We start from the raw sequence: 25636 nt of genomic DNA, 5'->3' as shown, positions 1-25636 counted from the left end.
ACCTCATGTTTACAGACAAGACAATCGATGTGGTGTATAAATTCGTTCACCTGAGCAGTTGTATAAGTTGCGGTGGACCGGCTATGGATGAAATGACCTCTTGAATCAGAAACGCCAGGGCAGCTTTTGCCAACCTCCAACAACCATGGCGCCGAGATGACGTTACTTTGACTGTTAAGGACAGGGTTCACATTGCGGCACTGCAATCCGTACTGCTTAACGGATCGGAAACATGACAGAAAACATTCGAAAGCTGTCATTGGCTATCGGCGTCTCCGAAACATTGGTCAGGTCTGGTGGAAACCTCGGATCAGTAATCTTGAGGTAGCCTCAGATGGTCCTAGGAATTAGGAACTTTCCTGCGATGGATAAATTACTCACCTTTCACAGGTTACAACGGTTAGGGCGTGTACTCTACATGCCAAAAGACCGTCTGCTCTGCAAATCTCTTTTCGCCCAGCCCTGTACAGAGTAGAAGCGATCGACTGGTGGACATTGTATGAAATGGCAAGGAAGTCTGAATACACTAACCAGTATACTCATTCGGGTATACTGATTAGTGTACGGCAGCGAGGCATCGGTGTTGAACACTGATGTCATGCTGTCGATGATGATGATGATACTCAGTCGGTTCGACAGTTGCCGCCCCCCTGTATAGGGACACCGGGACTCAACTCACCAATGGTTACTGACACTGGTAGGAATGGTCCAATCGCACAATCATGGCAGTTGTACATTGCCTTCAATTCCCAGACTAACCCTATATGCCATCGTCTCCAAGGCTTGGCTGTATGTTCCATACTCTCCCAATATCCGGTGATGGAAAGTGTAGCATCTGGAAACATTGTGCCCGTTTAAAGCTGATAGAGTGCTTGATTGACTGATTAATTTATGTTCAAACGAGAGTGATGCGAACGTGGAAACACGAGGTTTTGGTGCTATCGAGAAGAATCATAGTAACTCAGTTAACGTGGACGCTTGTTGGTATGGTTGCACTGATGGTGTCACCTCGGCTAGTGATGGAATGTCTTCAAATAAATAGCCTAGCTCAGTGAACAAGCAAACGAACACCTACCAATTCCTTATACGCATCGGGTTAACAACTTGCTGTTTTTAGAGGAATAATGTTTACACTCAAGAAACGACAGCGTCAGGAGGTCGGGTATCAGGCGTAAATTTCAGTGCCGTCTCCAAACTAGGGCCTTCCTCACCGCGTTGTGTGGACGATTCTCGTCATAGAACCAGAAGTACGCAAAAGATTGCTTAAAGAGACAGGTTATCAGCAGTCAATTAATGAAAATTTTGTTGATTTTCCTGATGCGAGGACACTGTTTTCACCGGTCGATAGTCTAACAACACAACGCCTCCAATGGTGCCAACACCTGAGAGCTGGCTATAGACAGCAGGCAAAACACTGCTGCAAACAGTGGTTGAATTGGAAGAGTAAAGAAATACCGCTCATTTCTGTTGATCAGGAAACGCGTTCAGCGGAGAAGAAATGCCGTGCTGGTGTACCTGGAAGCTAGTGGTCACACGTGACTTTTGCTCCGCAAGATGATTAACCCGTAGTGTGTACGCTGCCTACAACTGACTCAGTGTTTAAGGGCACACTATGTCTTACCTTAACTTCTGGGTGTAAATTCCCGCGTTTCTATCCAGAATTGTTAGCTTTACAGAACTTGCTTTCCAAACAGAGCAAGTGAACATTAATATTCGTTCTCAGACGACTTGTTTCAGCTAAGCATGTTTATTCCAGGTCCAACCCATTAGAAGTCAGTCTCATGTCAAAGTAGTTCACGGTTTACTGGCCGGGGTACGAACATTTCTTTCATGGTTAATGCTACTCAGTATCACCAGTAAAAGTCGCTGGTGGTCAGTTTTGCATCATCGGGTAAAATTCATCCCCTTATTCCACTCTGATTTCTTATTTCTTTGAGTCGTGCCTTTGGCATTTATTGGAAAATGGACTTACTCAAGGTTGGTTTGGTCATCCCGTTCTCGTACGAGTGATTTTTTCCATGCAAAAATATCTCCTCCAATTTTATGCATAATGGGAACCCGAGTAGACATGTTTTCCAAACATCCTAAGAACCCGAATAAGAAGGAAAACTGAATATTCCGAATTCATTTTGGGCCTCAATTTCCGCATTTATTTCTTGATTAATGTCCCAAAGGACCCTAACTAAAGGCCTGAAGGTAACTGTGGGACTTAAAAGTGCATGTCCTTTTTTCTGGACTTCACTGAACAGAAGCCTGAGGTCAACTTTGAATTCGAAAACAATAGTGGATTGTGGATAATCTGAATCAGGTGACGCCACTGAGGGCGTGGTCAGTCAACGGTCGAATAAGTAAAATTTCGAAGGATTTAATTGATTGTACCACGAAATACCAGTTTCATCAAAGAATTGTTTATTGTCCTTAAAACTGCTTGCTCGAAAAAGCTTGAAAGGCAGTTCAGTACTCGACACAGCTTTTAATAATTGACCAAAATATTGGGAGTAATGGTTGGGAAATCACTGTCTTTCTTTCAGTGCCGGTGACAAGTTTTGGCCATGCTTTTTTGTATGGGATTCATGTGTCTAACATTACGCTAGACAGGCGGTTTTCCTTTCTCCGGGTTCGTCAACAACGCTTGCAACTCCAGATAGTTTGGGTGACATCAGGCTTTCTAATCACGCATGTGCCGTAACAACTAGAATGCTACGACAATCGGATATCACAACAAAACATTGTTGAATATCAGAAAAGGTTGGAAAGCAGTTGGTCAGTCCACCATACAGGTGTGGCGCGAAGTGTCGTCGAGTCCAGTTAAGACGACCCATGTGTTAAGCTCTTCACTGATTGGGAGGAAGTTTGCTTAGAGCGCTATAAGTTCAACAACAAGGGAGAGAAGATGGAGTTTCCCATTTATCTTCTGTTTTAGTCTATTATTGTGGATGCATGGAGATCAAACTACATAAGCAGAGCGTCCAGCAATCAAATTAATGTGGTATTTTACCTCCTCCCTGATGTCGTCGTAGAAACAAGCAAATTATTTCATATTACAATGCAGCTCTATTCAGGCGCATGAGCGCTCTTTGTCTTGTAATTTACACACGAAGCAATAATGGTGGATTAAAGAGAAGGTTGGTAGAGGAGTACTGGTTATCTAGATCAAACAATGAATCCGCAGTTTTCTTTTCTACGTGAGTGGCCATCCGAATTCAACATGTATTCTTATACATTCTTGGATTCGTTTATCGTCAGCTGTTGGAAAACATGTTGCACCCGAAGTCAAACTTTTCAAGGTGTGGTACGGTGGTAAAATGTACAGCACCGAGGATCCGACGATCAGAGGAGGTACAGCATTCCATTTTATGACTGGCGCTGTGAAGTGATTTCACATTCGTATTACGCTCAAGCGTTTATCCCACCGAGCGCCGGTCCAGTCTGACTTGGCTTACTGTTGTGCATGACCTCAGTCAGCACACTTGGGTGTTCAACTGCAGAGAAAAAATCTCAGCAATTCTGGGAAGCTCCTTGAATATCCCACGTGTAGCGACCCTTAGTGTGCTAATAATCCAGTTTTGGAGCACAATGTATATCTATAAAGAAGTAGTAAAGCTGGAATGGATGAGGTAGATTCCAGTGAATAGTTGTCCAATGACTACCCACTAAGTTCGAACTATCTGTATGCCTATGGTCTCTGAAACATGGTCGTAGATGAACTTCACGCATTATCAATGTCCCTATTCACTTGTCTTACAGTCTATAACAGGTGTGGTTATTTGGTGACGTCTTCAATGTAGTTTTCAAGCCAACTCAAGTTGGAAAACTTTTCTTTCAGAAAGGCTTACAATTTAATGGAACTGCTTAGTTTTATTCAATTTCCGTGTGATGAAGTGTCATTTAGTAACAGACTCATCCCCCCTAATATATTGTTTTGTCCAGACATATTTCTACAAGTATCTGTGACTTCCGCAGTGTCCTAGAATTTTCCATGCTGACCATTTAACGGTCTACAGGCTGGGTATTTGATATTTATCTTCCATTTTATTAAATTCCTGTTTGACAACTTTTTTAGGATGATTTCGCCAGAAGTACTCTAAATATTATAAAATAATACACTACTCATAAGGTTACTGAAAATTCCCCAACAACCCACGATCGGTTCCGCCCTTCTTGGGGCTTATCAGCTACACACAGCCCGTTTTCCGTCAACCTTATGTTCGACTTGAACCTAAATTACATGAAGTTAGCGAAATACCCTCAATTACGAACCAATTTGGTTTTGCAGGAGACTCACCTGGAACCCAGCTTGATCTCCCGTTTATGATGTTTTAAGCTACTGGGAGTGCCGCACCAGGCTGCTTCATGTTTCAGTTGGTACGCTGTTCCAGATATCCCGATACGTGTATAGACGCAATACACTACTCATAAGGCTGCTTGAAAACATCATAAACGACAGATTCAGCTGGGTTCCAGGTGAGTCTCCCACAAAACCAAAGTGGTTTGCAAATGTGTGTATTTCACTACTTTAAATATTCCTTCACACACTCCGCGTCTCATTAGGCGAGCTGGGCGGATAAACCCCAACTGCCTGGTGATCCTGGATAGGATGAGCCAGCAGTGATCAGCCGGACCTTTATCTAGAGGATGAACGGAGACTTACAGAGCTCATAACAATAAGCATTACACGTATTCAAAGATATAACAGCGTGCTAGCAGCACTGGTTCAAAATTTGGTCGAAAATTCTTACCGCGGCCTATATAAATGGTTGGAAACAAAAAATGAATGTGCGTCAGCTATGCGCAAAATGTGCCGGAAAAATATAAGAAAGTAAGAGGATGAAGGCTAAAAATGTCCAAAATAATAGCGGAGATAGCGATCTAATCGGGTTCTTTGTGATTGGCCTCTTAGCTAGGACGTCAGAAAGTAGACTTATATGATACCAGAAATGATGTACAAAGTTCGTGAGGAAATCACCAGTACATACTCTTTAATGAAAAGAAACGAAAAGAGGAGAGAGTTGAATGAGAAGTGGACTGGTTCAAGGGTCACGGAATCGGCTACGTGACGTCATCTGGCTAAACGGCTCGTCAGGCTATTGGAACCAATCAGAAGAGCAGGGTTGTCAAAACACTTGAGCGATAGATTTGAGTTGTTCGACCAGCTTAGGGGTCTGAATGTTGATAAACACTCTATGTTCTCGTTAGGAGTATTGTCATATTTCACTCTGTTGGTGATTTATTCGTACTTGACGAGAATCAACGGGTTCCATTCAGCTCACACTAATATTAAGCTTACTGTCGAGCCAGAACAGATCGAATATCTAAGGTTCCTCAACGTCAATATTCAAAAGAAAACTAACGGGACTATGGAACAGAAAGTTCACAGGAAGCAAACCTTGATAAGTTCGTTCCGTTACACCAGAACCGTGACCTGACAGAGAGAAATGAAGATGGGCTCCTCCGACCGTTTACAAGAGAAACAAAAGTTCTTAGAATGCACCTTCTTGCAGACGGATATACTGGACGGTTCGTGTTCAAAACATGGCAATCTATGAATCACAAAACCAAAAAAATTTTGAGTTGGAAATAAGCCCTTTCACATGAAGCAGACTCAAACGTGACTCTGCGTTTGGACTGGTTACCTGATGGCTTAGGAATTCTGTTATTACGACATACACGGTCCTACATACCTGTCTGAAATCGACGTCTCACTTGATTCTGTAACCCACCTCCCATTCAACAGAACACATTTTTCTTCCATCAAGTCTTTTGTACCTGCGATTTTCACCCACGGTTTGCACAGTTTTGTCACGAAATCTTAATCGAGATGGCCAATCACGAAGAAGTTTTGTTTATTACCTTCGTTCTCTTGGTGACTTCCACGGGTATTAGCAGCCGCATAAATGTTCGAAACAAGCGTTATGTTTGTGTACATATTTTTGCGTAAGATACGATCACCGTTTACGTGACATTCAACTACTCGGTGGAAGTCTTCATATAGTTAGTAGTGCGTTTATCGTCTGCGCTACTCTGGTCTACTTAGAGAATGAAACATGCAATTTGATTACTGATTTTCCTGTCTATGGGTAGACCATTCAACAGGAATGGACAGTTGAAATGATTAAATGAGGTGCTCACTGTGGCAAGCTCCTCCAGAGACGATCACACCATCAAAGACATCATTCCCCGCCCGTCTGTACAACGACCTCCCAAGGAGGAGGCCTATTAATTCGTTTACTATTAATATATATTAATATCAATATATTAATTCGTTCCGTTTATGCACAGGTTTTGGTTAAGCTATTTCATCCGAAATCCCCTGAATCTCATAAATTACAGCCGTTTTGAGCACACTCTTGTTGTAATTGTGGTACTACAAAGCAAACGATAGTTGAGTGTCCCACGTCGCTATGTCTTGCATTCGCATAATAGATGTTATTTGGGGAGTACAAAGGTGATTAGATGAAAAACTGACAAGATCTACCAGATTCGTCAGGATAACCGAGGTACCTGGAATAAAATTTCAACTACGCATTGAGATATAACATACTTCATTGTTTAACTTTTACTTGCTAGAATTCGTTGTACCTGGACGGGCAAACAAGTCCACCAAGTCTCGGCCACCTTTGTATCCGATTGTTTTACCCCTCTTTCACCTGACCAAAAACATGGTCTCTCAGTTCCATCAATGACCCTCCTACATATCGTTCCTGTGTACTCAATCTGGATCCTCTTCCCCGTGTTGTAAGGACGTAAGCTGTAACTTTATGGATGTAGAGGGAGAAATTAGCGCTTCTGCAAGTTTTTGTTTTGTGAAGGACTACCAATTCGTTGGCGCCTAAATTTACTCATTTGGTGAACCCCACCAAAGACAAGACTTGTGTCGGGATATTGGTTGCTTGGGTACTCTTATTGGCTGTTAACCAAACAGCTGTTGAGCTGTTTGCTCAAGCTACTTTGCAAGCTGTGTAAGTAGGTCAACATCTGTCTGTGTAACAGAAGACGAAATTTTTAACACGCATGAATACTAAACTATCATGAAGTTGATAAGGTCGCTTTAGGGAAGAGACGCCGACTTCTTAAGTTGGGGGCTGGAGATCAAATAAACCTACCGTTTAAGTCAAATTATAACCGCATGAAAGAATTTTCCATAATTTGGGGAATGCATGATAACATTCCTTAAAAGTTATCTTGCATTCCCCGAATTCGGGTCAAGTGCAAGTATGTCCAGTAAAAATTAGTGACACATGGCCTAGCCTGACTTCTGAGTTAAATTCCTCTCGTTAGTTTACTCATATCATCTTGCAATCAATTAGAAAGCCGCCGGATGTATAGGGATGCATGGGGTTCTCTTTACTCATCTGCAAACTCCTGTGACCTATCCTCAACACGCAGCGAGCACCCGCAGTTATCGGGATTACTCTTACCTACTCATGAGTAGGATGTCTTAATTGGAACTCCGAATGCACATCGGTCGACAGCAGCAACGTGCCTTCACACACACTCGCTATGATAAAATATAAAAATGATGGAACACAGGTAAGGGTTCGGTGCGTTCAGTATAAGAGAAACCTTAAGAATCCGTCGAAAGTGATCGTCTTCGGGGGGTGGTATCTTTGAGGACCAGTTCTCCAGAAGAGGACTACTGTAATGTGTCTTCCATGGTTAGCCCGGTACAGTTGCATATAGCCGACATTAACCAACAGTAAGTTCATGAATTATAGCAAACCATCAATGATATCATATAAAAAAACCAAGTTGAGAATCTCAAGCTTTCGTCATGTACTGCGGTAATCCCAGAGGGATGCCTGTGCTTTGATATCAGTTGAACTGAAGCCCTATGTCTACGGGCACATATGTTTAAGTTCACTTCATCTCAATGCAAGCGACTTCAGGCAAAAGTGCCCGATCAGGTGATTCTGATGGTTGCTTGGACCCCGGAAGGACTGGCTTCGCTAACCGTAACACAATCGGTCAACTGGAGCGGCTCTGATTCGTCCTCACAGAAAGACTGCAGACTGAAGTAGTTGGCATAAGCACCAACGGGAACCGCCATAGTCCTCTCCAGTTAAACCCAGCAGAGCGTATCAATCGAAGTAAGTGTCGACTGCCAGTCCGGTGTGTAAATTTGCCCATCTGGCTCACCTGCAATGTAGCCAAGCCGTGTCAACACAGTCGGCGGCATACATCACCAGTGCCACGAATGCGACTTGATTGGATGGCTTATTGACTCGGTAGGCTGAATGAGAAACCAACTACGATACGCCGTTGTCAACCGGAAATCCCATTTGAGTTTCACCACAAACCACGTGATCTGTTTTTTTCGCGAAACAGCGCATATGACCCAATGAGTACAAAAACAGTTGCGATCGCTGCTTGCAGGAAAAGAAAGACACTGCGATGTAGTGCAGATCACATAAAACAAACCATGAAGCCTCTGTAAAACGGATTCATCCGTAGAACATCGCAACCCAAGAATGTCAAGACCGTCTCACCTGAGTTGAAAACAGTTCGCTCGGATAACCTGAACAAAATGTTGGCTTATGGTTTGACACCTGCATCTTTGCCACCAGCTTCTTACAACACACTACTTTTCCTCTCAGGTATCTGCCTAGACTAACTTATCGACTTACCAGCCAGTATGCGACTACAGCAAGCTTTTAGTTAACTGAGTGATCTCTGGACAAACCTGAATCAGCTATTGATGAATTTTTTCAATGGTTCTTGATGGAGGACTTATCGTGCACAAATAACGCTTAATCGGGCATCTTACTTTAATTTCATTCCTGACGACCATAAATGTGATACGCAGTAACACAGTTGTTCGGTTTCGTATTACGCAACATTTGTGTTTCGGATAGGGGTAAACAACCTAGCAGTGTAATCGGACTGTTGTCAACGGGTGCACATCTGTCTATTCTGCTCCTTACAGCAAGCGAGAGGAAGGTAAAGATGCAGGTAAAACTGTACATCTCTTACCCTATGGCTATTGTGTTTCCGCTTGATCATCACTCGGAAATATCGAAACGTTTCCCACCTGATTGCCGAGAAGGCTGAATGGTTAGAGCGCGAATTTACTGACCGGAAGATTTGTAGTTCAAACTCGACCCCGGCTTCTCAACTTCCTGTCTAGGTTTGGACAATCTGGCAGTGTCCCAACACTCGTGCTTCCTTCGGGTGGCACGACAGTTAGGCACCGAAAGGGTGCTGCAGCTGAACGATCGAATACTGGAGCACACTGCTCACCCGGAGGACTAATGTAACATTTGATGCACTAAAATTTCCCTCAAACCGTTTTCTTCATTGGTTATTAAGTACGAAAGTGGACCAGTTTCTTTGTGGTGTAGCAAACTAGGAAGTACCAGAATCAGATCTTCCTTCGAGCAGTCTGTTGAGCCGAATCAATGTAGGGTTCGTCTCTGCTACGATTAAGTATCCGTTTTCCGAAAAAAGGTGGCTGTGGGCAAAAGTAATACTGTAACGGGGTCATGCATTATTAATGCTCCGTATCGAGCTCACTGAGGAATATTATCTATCAGCAACTCCCGCCGGTGTCTTAATTAACCAATCGTCATTATGTTGACCGTGGCCTGGTCTAGCTCGTGATACAGAGGAACCCCCCCTGCAACGTGATCATAAGGACTGAAAAGAAACCATTAAGATCTCTAAGGCCATCTTCTTCAGTGCCATTTGTGTAAATTCTCTGGGAAGCCTGGGTATGAGGAAAGCAAACAGGTGACAAACAGGACAGAGCGGAGGCTCTTCTAGGGACCAACGATGTAAGATAATCACGGGAAGAACTGAGTCAGCAAATTCAGCGGCGGTGTGCTCAACGAAATATGACACTGGACCCACAAGTATCGACACAATTTATACGACGTATTTTAAAAAAAATCAAACATGACGTTGTGTTTCTGGAAAAAGAAAGTTCACCTTGGAAGAGAGACTATCAATCTTTCGACCGTAGTCGAAAATGTATCAAATAACAACCTACTTCCTCTTAGGAAGGGATCGTATGAACAGAGTGTATGCTGTGCAACCCACGACAACCTCCTCATCGAGACGTTTCTTCGAAACAATCTCGCTGGTCTTTTTCGTAAATGAAGTAGTATTGTGCCATACCACATGCTACTTCCTATACCTTCAAACCTGGCAATACAATTGGGACGATCAGAGCTTGTTGTTTAGAGGCGGATTTTCCTTGATTTCAGTATCTGTTGCGAGGATTAAGCTTACTAAATCCGCCGTTTCAATGACCAGGGGTGAAGCAACAGAGACTATGATTTCAGATTTTTTGAAATAATCCAGAAATAATCATGAAAAAATTCTATCGGAACTCCACTGCGGACAATCGGAAGTGTGATCTTCTGGACAGCTCTGTAAGTAAAAAAATAGCTAGAATCGTGAAAAATAAAAGTACAGAGCTGTACAACGAGATGGTGCAAGATTCAGTGGCCTTCCGTCGAATGGGATGCTTCCAGTTCGATGAGTACCCCATTGGCATCTTTTGGATGCATGAAAATAACGGGGAGACCACAAGCACCAACTTTAGGCTCGGGTGCGAGAAAACGTAGATTCTTCTGCTTGATTCCATCAACCGCTCCTCGTAAATCGTCAACCTTGAAAGGAGGTGTGGAATACTAATCAGAAAGTGCACCAGTGCGCATATATACAAATACATATAATATAAAACATAGTGAGACAAATGAGATGTAGTACGATGTCCGAATAAAGTGATCCAGATTCAACTCATTCGGTCCAAAACGACTTAATTTGATCGAATTAGTACGGCCCTCGCGCTTTGTTTTAACTTCTTAAAAGGGAGGACGCGTCTCACGAAAATGGATAGCTCATATCTTGCGTTAACGTGCATAGACACATTTGTCAGAGGTCATCGCAAAGCAGTTCGCTAAACAGAGGAAGCGCCGTTTCGAGAAACATCCATGCGTCGCGCACAATAAAGAACACTAGCTAAATGAGCACATCAGTCAACGAACTGCAGTGATTTCCCTTCCTACAGAGCGCTTATGATATAAACCAGGGTTGTTCTCTAGTGCAGAAGTTCTCGTGGTTGCGGATCAGGTGGCTGCTGAGCGGTTCGCCGATCTTATCGATTGGTTTGCACGAGAGAGAGGGAGAGAGAGATAACTTGGCAGTGGCTGATAGATAAAATTACTTGGTCACGTGATACCAAGCGGTAATTATCAGCCTGAGAGGTTGAATTTGTATGACCCAAATGGATGCCAAGCAATGTTCAGTTAGTCCTGATGGATGGGATGTGTTGTGGCCGAAAATGAACTGCAAAACCGGTTATCTACAAAGCGCTTCCAGCAAACTTCCCAAGAAAGTGTAGCATTTTGTTATTTTACCCATCAGATTTCACTTTTCACGCAATTACGCGCTGCATGCCAACCAGGGATACCTAATACTCACCGGTGCCAAAAATCGACCCTTCATTCTTTGGGCAAGAATTATCGCACACAAATGGGAAGATTGCGCTAAACAGATTATTATATACTAGTCCGAAATCATCCGTTCTCAAAACAATCACAATTTCTTATTTGGAACGACAGTCCTTTCTGGAAGGTACTAATTTACTCCCTCAATTTTGTGATTTTTCGGCAGAACCCGTGAAAGAGGGCGTCATTTGCACTGGAAGGACGGTGTTTCGGGGAAGCTATCTAAGGAATGCAATTATAATGATCGTGAAAGGCATTCTGCATGAAAACAGGAGTAATATTGTCTTGAAAATTCTCATACCGAAAGTCCCGGACAGATGACCGATTGTCTCTGCGACAGTAAAAATAACTAATCCCTCCAGTTACTCGTCGCAGTGGTTTTAAAAGAACATAACTGGACAAAGACGTGTTATGGGGATCTGCATGACGTCAAAAAGGCTGACGAGTGGATTACCAAATTGTTCTAGTGCAGTGATCAGCGTGAAGGTAAGTGTAGATTTATACTCTTTTCTGCCTGCATGACGTGATTGGGTAAAAAATTAGCGGCGATCTATGGAAGAATGCCAATGTAGCCGGGTGACAAAGGGTGAGCACCAGCTGTGCTGCTGGGTTCATATACCCCTGATTTAACAGGACGTAGTGGATCTACGCGGTAACTGTCGGGAGCAAGAATTATCATCATGGAGTGTTCTTGTAACGCAGTAATCAGTTGCGTGATTTCATTGTATGCTTCAAAATGCAGTCATACGATACCCGTTTGTGCATTAGCAGTCTTGTCTATCACCAACCAGTTTCTTCAACTGAAGCCAGTTGCAAACAGGCAACTCACAACTTGATTGATACTTTCTGTTTGACAAAGAGGGTTAACTTTTGGTCACTGGTACTCCTTCACATAGTCTCGAGAAAGGCAACCTAATGCATTCATTAAGTTAAACTCAGTGTCCTCTCTCGGTTGAGATCTACCGAGATCAAGTTGGCGTGACACCGGGTCAGGAAAAGTGTAGATGTCTGACTGCCGAGTTTGCGTGCGGAGACTCCGTTAGCTGTATGTTCTAGCTAGCAGATTGCTTAATCTCCCTTTCTCCGCCTGTGTTGAGTATTCGACGCTTGGCGCCTCGGTCTTTAAGTATGTCACACAAACGGTCCTGCGAGGTTACCAAAATCAACGACTTAGTTGTTATCAAGGAAATATTAGGCGCGTACGTAGAGCCCCAGTACTCTTATCTGTAGAGCTCTGAGTCACTATCATGGGTAGGTGGGTCTAAGTTGTTCAACGGTGAAAGGAAACAAATATCTCCGTTTAATTGACAGTTGTGTGCAGAACCATGGCAGGTAGAAAATTGGTACCTCTCATCACAAGTTTAAAAATCAGTTCACTGCCGCAAGCCACCACAAAACGAGTTGTTGTATGAGTGATACAATAAGGAGAGAGATGATACACTCTGGATCTACGAGCGAAAACATAAAGAAAGTGCTTACTTCAACACAAATGTGATGTAACCCTCCAGATTTGTTACGCTCGAGAAACTTCGCCACTGGACTATGCTCATCGATCGGGCTGATTAACTAAGAAGGAGAAATTGACCATGCAGCAAAGGCAAGGACATTCACCTCGATCTTCGTATTACCCATGTAGACAAACGCTACATGAACACCGTGTGCCTCAGCAGTCTGAAAGTAAGGAAACGAAACCCGGGTAAAGAATAATAGACGCCAAGTGTGATCTGACATATCGACTTGTCACGCACCATATCAACAAGCGCCGGACAAAATGAGACAGCTGTGTGGCATATTAGTTTAACAGTGCGATGAACCAAATCACTGATGCACTACCGTAACTGAGTGTGTCAACCCCGGTAGTAAAGGCTGGTCGATATGGAGAACACCCGACGTCGATCAATATTACATCTTACAGGACGCGCCCACATCATTGAGTGTAACGACTTAGTTAGGTAATGTCACAAAGCCATCCTGGAGAAATCCATGTGACGGAATCCAACTAACAGCCAGTAACTTCCCAAGGGATGCACTAAGACCTTAGGGAGGCTGATGCAGCCAGCTAACTTGTTTAAAAAGTCTGTACGAGCCTCGCATCATTCACCGTCACATCCACTCCATTCGATCTATAATCCCGAAATTTAATTTGGCCATTGTTACGTGTCCCGGGGGCGAGATGGCCCAAGTGGTAAGAGCGCGAATTTACTGACCGGAAGGTCAGTGGTTAGAATCTGACCTCCGACTCTCGACTTCCCCTGTCTAGGCTTGAGCAACCTGGCAGTATCCCAGCCCTCGTGCTTCCTTCGGGTGGCATGGCAGCTAGGCACCGAAAGGGTGCTACAGCTGAACGCTTTCTTTCTTACAGGTAGTGGAGGGTTTCCCTGGCGCTCACCTACTTCTCCATACCTGGATAGCTGAATTGGTATACGCCGAAGATAGCGTCCTGTTGAGAGATGACTCAGAAGAACTTTAACACGTGCTGAATAATCCAACTAACTACGAGGCACTTGTAGGACTGGAAATCAACACATCGAAGACCAAGTTTTTCTCCACCTGCATGGATGTGTCTATTCAGCCTCTCAACAAAAGAGACGCAACAATTCCACAGATTGCCGGCTTCAGATGCATTGGTCCCACCATGTTACTCAACGGAGAGATTGAGGAAATTCAACGTCATGTAGACAATGCCCGGCAAGACTTCATGCAGCTAAACTCCGTCCTGTGGAAACGAATTGAGATTAGCTAACGCAAGAAACTCCGGATCTTCAACGCAGCTACGTGTCCGGTCCCGATTTATGCCTGCAAAATATAACATCGACGAACAGAAGATATCCGAAAGCTGAGCGTTCTTGAGCACTAGTATCTCCAACGCTTATTGAGGGTTCGCTAAGGAAGGCATCCAATCATTAGGATCGAAAAAGATGTTACGACCAACCACGCCTAATTCGACCCTTTCGGCGACGGCGTCTGCAATCGTTTGGGCACTTGTTACGCGGGAACGATGCCAAAATCACAAAACAAATCTTAGCCCTACAAAATGCCGAGGATGCCGTTGTCGCCTAGAACTGAAAACGTGGTTGAGTAAGGTCAAGGGCGATATGGACCAGCTCAGTCTTCATGTGGTCTACGGGGTAAATCACTGGGGCTGACATTGGATCGCCATTTGTGTAGATCCAGCGGTTGACCACCTTAGCTGAGCAGCGTGTATCCGAGACATTTCTGGGACGAACCAATACTGTCTCACGAGATTGTCGTCCGGAAGAAAGCGGTCGCAGTGGGGACCACATATCATGCCTATTCCCATACGTCATCCAATCTCTAAACGGTTCCCAATTTTCCAAGCATCCACTGCTAACTACTATTCTTCATCGTTGCACCACGCCTAATCCCTTCTAGGTTTTCCCAAAATTCTATCTGCGCCCTCTTTTCCTTACAGTCCCCTGTAAATATGTTAACCAGCACTGTGACAGTTGTCACGATTCGCACTAGAAAGTCTGAAAATGGATGCATCCTCTTTTTTAGTTCATGCGTGCAAGGTTGAACCAGTCGGGTTAGCTGAACTACACACGAACATATTGTTTACCAGAATATGCAAACAGAATCTGCTGCCACTCAACATCCAGAATCGAAGAACTGTGTTTACATATAAATACTAGACGAATGGACCGAAGACTAAATTAGGTTAAACCATCTTTCAAGGTCATGTGGAAATCGATAAGAATATTGTGTTGGTTCATTCAGGGACCATGCAATGGACATGATTCTCTCAAATCCAGTCAACTCGGTGGACTGCACGTACACACTGCCAAGCTGTTCTTTCCCGTACACTGGCGGACATATTTTGGCAACAACACAACAAGTAATTTGATTACTGATCAATACACGAAAGTACCGTTTGTTTGAAAACGTAAGCCGATGACTTCACCAGTTTCAGTTAGTTACCAGGGCGGTTAAGACCTAGAAAAGATAGCGTTCCAGACAAGTTGGGTAGTTTAACCGCCATCAGGTCAGTTCAGTACCACTATGATCATCATCGGTGACAACAATGCACCGGTAACACATACTGGTGCTTAAATGTTAACGGAGATGGAAGGCAACAGGGATGAAGAGGATTTTTACAGGGTTTTGCAGCTCACAAGCCGCGCACCGAAGTGCAGTGATTCCAGCTACGACAGCTTTGTTCACCGAATATAAGAATGGAGGGAATGAGAGCCGCATGTTTGAGGCGATGGCACAATCCATGCATTGACGACTAATGTCCAGTATGGCAAGAAGTGAGAGCAATGCAGTGAAAGCCATAGTTGTGATGTCGGACCGCTATTGGCTGTATGATAGCCATATCTGTTAGGGTCACTAACTATTGATCTGTCTCAGATCTCTCTTTAAGGCTGTCATAGGCTTCGTCGCCAAATCACTGACTGACTGCCTATCGGTCGCCTCCATGCGAAATAAGGCTGGGCGAAGAGAACTCTACGAGGCAAACAGTCCTCTAACACACGAAGTAATTGCTTAAATATCGTAGACTGTGAACTGTGACGAGCCGATCTATCGAGGGTGAGTGAACCTGCCGACTGGTATAACCCAGCATTACCAATCTGATGTTCCTATTTGACCTAGGTAACAGTTACGAGGCAGGTGTAGTCAAGTACAGATCTTTTGCACGCAGCGGCCACATGTTAGATGCACAAAGTATGGCAGATCGGGTCGCGGCTTAGTATATTTGACTATTTATAGTCAAGCTCATGTGATACCGGCGCAACAAATGTCGGAAGTTAGCAAATACTGCCCTGACCTTCCCAATTCGGGAACTGGTTCCGCCCTTCGCTTTATATATANGCCCTGACCTTCCCAATGCGGGAACTGGTTCCGCCCTTCGCTTTATATATATATATATATATATATATATATATATATATAAGGGTTGGAATCACTATGGCATGATTTACGGACTGTGATTTGAAATAAATATGGTGTGAAGTGATAGGCTTTCGGGGCATTCAGTAAAGAAACCGAACACTTGTCCAGACACAGAAACTACCTCTAGATGTGTACTGGTGTCTTCGCTACTTTTCTTCTGTGGTTAGTACTCAAGATTCGGTGAACACTTCGCGAGCTGATGGAAACAGCAATCACTCTGTCAAACAGACAGAACCAGCCAGCCAGTCAAGAGTAGTTTACAAGATTGTTCGAGTAGCCATTCGCTCGTCATAAACTACGGACGTAAATTCTCAAAGAGGACACAAAATCTCATGAAAGAACTCACAAATGGTTTGTCCACCTGGACACCGAATGTATCCCGATAAAATGTGGCGGCCTTCTCTACGTCAGGAACAACCATGGCAACGTGATTCAGTCCAGTCACTTTCCATGGTTTCTATAAGATAAAAGACGAGAGACACCCGAAAACTAGTGTATCGCACGCTGCATTAAAATGGATGGGGTTTTTGGGTGAGGGCCAAAAAATGTAACTTAAGCACTGTGGTCCCTGCGAAAGTTTTGGGTGGTACGCGTTTCAGAAAAACTAATATTATACGAAGTGCTACAAAGTTTATTAAACTTTAAGTTAGCGATTGCGGGTCCACCTAGCCCTCTACATACATCACTCCCCTGTCTCCGCTTAACTCATCATACAAGTGGTAGAAGTGGTTTCACTATCTATTTTTAATGGGCCCAGCAGTGTCAAGTCTATGGTCAAAAGACGCATACAGCAAACTCTATAAGTGACTGATCTCAGGAATCAGCTGTCCTCAAGGCTGTCACTCAGATTTGGTACGCAGTTAGTTTAGGTAGAAATAATGTTGCCGACAATATACATCAGAGTTCAGGTTCGCACAAATGAGGTCTAGCAGTTCATCTCAAAGTCACCTGACAATAGCAACTTTTCCGGAGATCGGGCAACCTACTTCAAACCGTAGCTGCGGTGATCCAAAATTCTTTGCAGATATTGATGCATCAGCTGGGGTATGACAACGGAAGTCGAGTGATTATGTCTGTTGCATACCTTTTGCTACTGGAAACAACGTAGCACCTATACACTGATGTCCGGGTAATATTAGGTTTTTAAGGAAAATTGATATAGCCCGTCCTCCAACAGACAGGAATTTAGCCAAGAGTCTACAGGGATTCTATTGAAAGTCTGGTAAACACTGAGTGATCCATGGATCATAACCATAACACTGGTATTGAATTGATTACTCCAGTTCGGGCATAATTTAAACAGATTTAGTGACAAGAACCCTTCGTCTAAAGTTGACATATTCGATTCTAACTCGGAGAATTTCTAACTTAGGAAATGAGTAACTTGACATTGATGAGAGCTTACCGAGGCTATTATCCCTAAGCTAGGTTATAGCAATAACTGCTACTCGCAGCCACCAGCAGACAGCTGCTCGAAAAAGACAACACAGTAGTTGTTGCCTCTCATAATAACACTGCTTACTATTTCGTCTGAATACGATAGTAGACTAACCAAATCGTCGTACTAGCCTCCAATTCATCGAGACCAACTAGAGTACGCAACCAGAGCAGCTGTATAAGGGCGGTTGCTTTGAAACAAGAATGGAAATATCAGTTGTTGTTATCTAAACACTAAGAAGAATTGTAGCAGAGTAATTAATGAGGACTTCAACACAAAATCATCGGAAATAATGATAAAAAACTCCTTCGGTATGACAGCTACATTGGGTGGGTTGCACATCGCTTTTACCTTCCGACGTAATTATGCCGGGTGTTGAAGTGACACTTTTATGCAGCGCGGGTCTGAGTTCCTACTGAATCTGTCAGCTACTGGGAGAGAAGCATTCAATTACACTGAATACAGGATGTTGTCCGAACTTTGACAAAATGACTGCTTATTTCATCCAGGAGCCCTGTAAAGCGAGACAGCCACCTACATATGCATTTTTCTCCACAACGCCCACTTATGATGAGATTTGGTACTGGTGCTGGTCGGTCCAATGACAACTTTACACTTCTGCGAATATCAGATCAAAACGGCAGGAAGACTTCCTTAGTCTATCAAAGACGTAGTAAACACAGTTTATGTTGTCATAAACTAGAGGTTTTCTCTGTAGAAAGCATACAATGAAATATTAGACATATCTTTGAGGATACATTTCTTAGTGAGACTAAATAAAAACGGACAGATCAGGCAATGCTGTCGGATACCGCTAGAAACAGCAATCCGAGGTGACAGCTCGCCATAAGAACGCAGAGACACAGGAGCGCGAACACATTCGTCATCATCATTAACAACAATACATTAGTAATACACGATGGCGCTCAACTGCCGTACAACCATGAGAAAAGAAAGCCTTAGTAAAGAGTGGAAAAGGGTTGGGATTTATTTCAGAGGTTGTGTCGTCATGGGAAATGACAGAGAACAAGAGCAAGAGCAAGCATTCTGCCAGCACTCACATTTGACCATCATGCGAATGAAGGTGCCGTCAGCGGGATTGATAGGGCATTCTTTGTGACCTCACTCAGCATAAAGCTAGCGCACAACGACAAGAGGACTTTAGCTAGGCAATCCGGTTAATAAATAACAGCATATGCACCACTCGGTTAGGTTACTAGCCACGTCATGAAGATTGTCCAGCTACGTTCACGTGGATCAAGTGGGCCCTAGATGAAGATCCCACAATACAGGTTGACTGTAGCTACCACGTTACCATGCCATTCCATGACATGCCCCCCTCCAAAGAGCCTTCCTTCAACCATGGCTTCCAACGGAAATCAAGGCTTTCTTGGATCGACGGTAGTTTGGCGTGATGCATATCCATACCAACTCGCTGAAAAATACCATTTCGTTGCGTACCCGCTGCAATCAGCTAACTCTTGCTAGACTACAGAGGTGCCGGGGTTTTTCGGTCAGAGAGGCTATGTTTCCCAGTCAAAAATTGAAACCATCTTGAGAGTTGCTTTGTAAAGGCGACTCTCCAGAGAGTTCAGAGAAGTTCGGTTCTGACGCCAGAAATGACGCTCACATTTTAAGTATCCTCATGTGTTGCAATATACTCACGGCTTACGCAGCTGCCAAGATATGTGGACGGATCAACAGACTCAGGATATCGGTTCTGAATTTTCGGAGGACAAAACAATGGGTAATTAGAAAGTACAAAACATATTTCGAAACACAGGGTAATCGATGTTCTGTGTAAAGTATTTTGCGCGGACAAATATTCGTCAAAAAAGCAAACGATGTCACTCGTATAATCCAATTCCATTAGTTACCCTCTGCTGAAATGTGCACTCTATGGTAACGCCAATAATTAAATTGAATAAAAATGAGAAAATGGAAAACCCTAACGAACTCCGTTGAGTATCAGGTCCACAGTACAACTTAACTCGACTGAAAGTATGAGAAAAAAAGAAAGGAGTGTTCACGAACCCTAAGGGCATGGTCTATTGGCCAAGAATGTTTAGGAGTCGAAGTCTGCTTCAGAATCGAGGAAACCGGCGGTTGTTCGTCAACGCGACATTACATGTGGCGCTGCTGAAGCACCTGAGGAAAAATGAAGATATGGTCGCTGCACCCTCTGTCGAAATTCTCCCTGGTGATCTCGGATTTGCGCCTCACGTGCCTCATCAACTGAGAGGGAATCTAAACTCAGACCACGACCCAAAATGAGCGGGTCGGATAACGGTATAGGCACGGGGCAGGTCAACCAAACCACTGTTGATACTACGCTCCCCAGAGATGTAGACGCTGACTTATCTTTGATTAGCTCATTTATGGAAGGCCTTGTCTTGTGGACTACCTGGAACAGCTTCCGTGCATTCCTAACCGCACTGGCCTCTCGATTTGAGGAACTTTACAGTTCCTCCGCACCAAACACCAGTTACGTGGGAGCTGTCGTGCGACCGATCATCTATCCAAATGGCCCGAGGGGATACAGTATCTATAAAAAGGACCGATAGAGACCGTCCTGAGATCCACTGATTTTCGTGTATGCATTCAGAAACACCAAAAGTAGAGTTCCGGATATCACGTACGGCCCTGGTTATCTCATTCCTGTTTCGGTCAATGCTCTCCTAAAAAGCGCCTTGTAATGCGTTCTATGGTACGCTTTGGTATGTTCTCCTATCAGCATCATCATAATCATTATCAGCTGTAAGACCCGCGTATTGTCGTACAGTGGTTATAGCTGCCACAGTTTCGTCCACCGATGATTTGGGGAGGTGGGGGTAGGTAGCTGCGCACTGGAGCTGGGAGCTGATAAAATGATGCGTAAATACAGGGCTGTCAGTGGAATTTTAAGTGGAGGGATTAGAAAGGAAGCTATGCATTGAAGGCAATAGCTTTGATGCAGGAGCGGCGTTGAGGGCACGACTTGGCCATGTCTGAGAATGTCTCTAACCATTTATGTGGCCCTCTCGAAGTCCCCATCCAGGGAGACGGCAATGAACAGCGCAGCTGAGTTTGCTGATAATGGTTTTCACACTTCGCTGCCAAGTCATTGTTTGACCTCCGCTGGTTCGTTCCCACCCTTCGCGTAGTTCTACAAAATTAACCCTCCGGTAAAGTCGGTCGACTGGCACCTGGCCAAGCCAGTGAAACCTATGCAGTGTGGTCAGCTCATCTATAGTGGGTGGGTAATTTCTCCCGAATACCATTCGATGTATTTCAGCATTGCTGATCCGGTGTTCCCGCCAGACTCGGGCAGTGCTCCGAAGACATTAATAGTCAAATACTGAAAGTCTTTAGCACGCAGCAGCCAGGTTCCTGACCCGCATAACAACATGGATGGCATCGCGGCATTGTAAACTAGACCCCTAACATATGAATGGCAAAGCTGTTCTGCCGACAATGAAGAATTTGCTCCCGGAGTTGACCGCGGAAAGTGAATGATCCGTACGAAACGAGGACGTGATTTCAATCAACTAGTGTATTCCAAAACAACTGGCAACTAAGGACTGAACAACATCATCGGCAGTTGATGGCAATATGGTCAGTCTGACCCTGAAGTTGAAGCAGCAGGGGCGTCCCAAGTAGTATAATAGCGCCTAAAACTACTAAGAAACAAGTGATGATCGGCACTAAGGTACGAAAGACTAACTGACATCACCGCGTTTTGCGTCCAGACTAAACATACAACCAATGCATGTCTCTGATTGACTAGGCGCCCTACTTGTGCATGGTAATCTCGTTATTATAACCACATCTGAACTCTTCGTCGTGGACAGTAAGGTGGTTAGTGTTCGACAGAGAGTATCTTTTAACGATTCACAGATACAGTCGGTTGGTACATAAATGGGTACGATAAACGGAGCGTTCTGTAATTCGAACAGTGCCAGTATTTATGGAAGTACAGAGCCGAACAGCACTGAGTCAGCCCGTTTAGAGGTACCAAGTGGAGCATTGAGGCTCCAGCTCGCGAACTGAGGGGTAACAAGCATTGCGTCGCAGTGCGTTGCAGGATCACACACCATCCACAGCGTATACACAGAAAGGGTGCTGTAGGCTCAACAGCCCTCCTGGTATCTTTCATTCGAGTTTTCAAGGTACAAGAGATGTCAGTCGATGAAGTATCTGAAGTGCGTACAACAGCTTGCCTGCCGATCCGCCTAAGATTTCGCATGTTGAACGTTGCAATAAGAACAGAATGACACATGAATGGTAGGCGCAGAGCAGTAGATACGAGCGACAGTATGCGATGCGTACATTCCCCAGGTGACTGACATGCCTGCGGCTTGGACCTGGAGAAAAGGAGCTTTCAAGCGTGATAAGAGGGGAGTTAAAATATGATAACGAAGAAGTGAGGCATACGCAGTCGTTTGCTTTCGCCGTATATGGCTTCTGACTGACTTCCACATCTGACTTCATTAAAAACCCTAAGCACGCCTAAGTATGTTTTCAAGCCCTGAAAACCGGTCTCATTAGCTGCCTTTAATGTTGGCACACTGAAACAAGCAAGACAAGGGGCGACTCTTGCTCGTATGCTAGATTCCCTCTGCACTGATCTGTGCCATCTGTCAGAAACAAGGATACAGAAAGAAAGTACTGCAAATGAACTGACTGCCCCCTCGCTCTCTTCCAGGTTTCGGTTGCACACATCTGGTGATGTGGAGACCACCGTAAGTGGGTATGTCGGGTAGGTATTGTGTTGGGCGACTGAGCCCGTTGGTAGTCGTCTCTGTGCGGCTCGTTTGGCAACGTCTGTGAAAGAATTTCGAGAAAGCGAGTTATCTTGCATACTGTCCATTGCGTCTGCTTATGTCCCGAAGGAATCTATTAAAGAACGTTTCTATGACGTTCTAGGTGCTTTTTTACAATGGGCTAAAAGCTCAAACATCGTTGTGGTTATCAGTGACATCACGCCGGGTGGGTGGTCTCAGCTCTGCTGAGGCCCGGTTGGATGATCGTCTTGGGTTGGATACGAGAGGTACGGGCACAGACTGTTCTTTCGCGGGACCAATTTCTGGAAAGCGGATTTCGCTTGACAACATGGTGCTCATCAAAGAAGCAGCTCCGAATCAACACAGGCCATCAGTTACCAGTGGCGAGAGCCTCCAAACCGGAATGCAGACCTTCAACAAAAAGTGGGCTGTAAAGTTGAAACCCCCTTCAGTCTCAAAATTGTCTGAGTGTATTTCTCTACTCGAGCGTCATCGTGCACTCCACCCTGATGATCTCCCAGGCCTTATCCAAAGATGGCAACAAATTCCTCATAAGGTGTCAGCCTAGCCTGCTTGGGTCTATCTGAGAGAAGGCGACTGTTTCGGATAACCGGGGTGAGTTGATAACAGTGCCCACTTTCAAAAAAGGTATCAGCTTGACTCCCGTTGTAACAAGGCTTATGGCGCCGCTGATTTTTCGTCGTCTTACGGCGGCATGGCGATTCTCGACTTGTGAGCATCAAGCGAGATTTCGACCGGATAGAGGCTACGTTGATCACATATTCATACTCCATTCGTTAGAGCAACGCCGTATGTACAGACGACCCGCAATCTTAGTGTTCCTTTATATCAAAGGTGAGTTAGACTCTGTCAATCGGTCGGAGCTATTAAACACAACTGCTAAACAAGGTATGCTTCAGAGATTTGTGCACAAAATTCGGTTCGCATACTTACTTCTGGGCGTGTCAGAGGGTAAGGTCAGCTCTCTAAAAGCTTTCCTACAAAAATTGGGGTCCGACAAGGATGTTTGATATCTCCGCTCTTGTTCAAATTCGTCGCCTATGATATAATGAGGCGGACTCTGGAAGGTACTCAAAATCTCAGTTTTCAAATCGTTGTTGGTGAGAACCTTGTCGATTTGAAGTACGCAGACGACATCGTCCCCACCTTTGAAGGTTAAGGCGAAGCACAAGACCTGTGGAATAAACCGATCATCACCATATTACCTTTTGACATGAGCCTTGTAACTTTCAAGTACAAAGTCACACTTCAGAGCGTTTAGCCTCTGAACATACCGTCACGACTCAAGGGGAATCCTTCGTGGTTGTGACGAATTTTATATACCCCGGTAGTCGTAGTAACACTTACGGATGTGTGTCTGATGAAGTCGGTGAACGAATCTGATGCCCGAATCACGTCTGCTAATTGGCGCCATCTGTGGCGTCAAAAAGGATCTCAAGGGTCGCGTGTACGAGGCTACGGGAGAGGCTGTATTGGTGTATGGGTGCGAGACCTGGCCTCTGTGGACAGGTGATGTGAGGTATCTTCAGTTTTTATACCACTGGTACCTCAGAAGTGTTGCTAGTGTCCGATGGTGTCAACGAATTCGTAAAGTAATCAGAAAACGGGTAGTTGGTTGTGCAGCAGGTACTTCAGTAACGCAAAGCATCAAGCATCGTCATCTGGCTCGGCCATGTGCTATGCAGGCCGAAACAGCGTCTACAGAGACAAGTGTTGCTCTCTGTGCCTCCTTCAGAATGGTGGGAACTTTGAGTCGGACAATGTACGACTTGGCAAAAGGGCGTGAAAGAGATTGCGAAGAGTTTGGGTGTTGTAGGTGTGATACGCCTTCAAGGATTTGGTCCAAGTGGACTCTCTTGTGTCTGGCTGGAAAAATTTCAAGAAGTGGTGGCTAGCCGATGTCAGTGGCGTTTCTTTCAAGCTTGTCTGATTGAGTGCTTGAAATTGTGTGATCTCAAAATGCTTGAAATGGGCCGGCACCAGGTCCCCTTCCTCGCCTACTCTTTTCCCTTTCTTTTCATTCTGCGACTTTAAATATAATAGATAGGCTTTTTGGTTGCACAGCAGTGAGACATCACTGTCAACTGATGTTGCTGTCTCTGATAACGATGAGGAAGTATGGAGGTGTATGAAACGAGAACAGTTGGAAGACAAACACATCATATAGTCAAATGGCAGCTTATGTAGTTGCACTTTGTGGGTAGCTGGTGAAAAATCATTATGAAAGCGATTCCTTTAGGTGCTGTGCGCAACTTCGTTTTCATTAAGCATTTCAGTGTGGATTTACTCTGACCAGTTGGACGAACACGATAATAGGTGGTTCTGTCATGCTAAGAAAGCCAAGTTCAACTGTCACTAATGCATTCAACCAGTCTTAAAAGGCCAGTTGGCATTTATGTTTGGCTGAAAACGCTATAATCAGTTCGGAAAAAAAGATAAAACCCATTATAATGAAATCTATGAAAAAATGGAACTCACGGTAGAGAGGCCACGCACGAAGGAACACAAGAAAGGTTGCAATTTGGCAAACTAAGTAAAAATAACAGTTAATGGTGTATCAATTCACCATTGAAAGATATCCAACGATATGAAGTATGCTAGTGAGATCGTATTATGACCAGGTTTATTGCGGTATGAGCTGAAATGTATCCACAGGAATGTAATGAAAAAAATTAACATGGACATAGGTGAAGCATGATAAGGACAGAAATGAAAGCACGCCAAAACTAATGGATGAACAATACGGACCTAGCATATCGGTATATAGATCAATCAAATTAACGGACAGCATCGTTTTTTCCGACGAGGTAACTAGGATGGTGTACAAAAGGCGACAATGTTGGCTATTCTCGTCTCTTCGGATTTGTGTCGCCAGAAAGCCCAACGAGGCATATACAGAATGGACTCCGGAGAGAGAACATACTTCATGAGCCCCATGTGCTTTCTGAAAAACTGAAAGATTATTATTATTATTACTATTATTATTATTATTATTATTATTATTATTATTGTTATTAGGAGGAGGAGGAGGAGGAGGAAAAATGACTAAG

General features: G+C 44.2%; 2 protein-coding genes across 2 annotated transcripts; both read right to left on the bottom strand.

Annotated features, from left to right (window-relative positions):
• Positions 1–4287: 4287 nt before the first annotated feature.
• On the bottom strand, positions 4288–10118 carry T265_15565 (hypothetical protein; the record flags this gene model as incomplete). Its single annotated transcript, XM_009178628.1, has 3 exons — positions 4288–4409; positions 9074–9229; positions 9986–10118. Coding segments are annotated over 3 exons (411 nt in total), but the record flags the coding sequence as incomplete, so codon positions are not given.
• A 136-nt stretch (positions 10119–10254) lies between these two features.
• T265_11842 (hypothetical protein) lies at positions 10255–25227 on the bottom strand (the record flags this gene model as incomplete). Its single annotated transcript, XM_009178627.1, has 5 exons — positions 10255–10610; positions 12930–13016; positions 13062–13121; positions 16711–16821; positions 25065–25227. 4 exons carry the CDS (start codon positions 16783–16785, stop codon positions 10440–10442), a joined length of 393 nt encoding a protein of 130 aa, XP_009176891.1.
• Positions 25228–25636: the final 409 nt, after the last annotated feature.

Source organism: Opisthorchis viverrini (assembly GCF_000715545.1).
Source record: "Opisthorchis viverrini unplaced genomic scaffold opera_v5_628, whole genome shotgun sequence".
Taxonomy (NCBI): domain Eukaryota; kingdom Metazoa; phylum Platyhelminthes; class Trematoda; order Opisthorchiida; family Opisthorchiidae; genus Opisthorchis; species Opisthorchis viverrini.
Note: the sequence above shows the minus strand (reverse complement) of the source record. Positions and strands in the feature narration are given on the sequence as shown.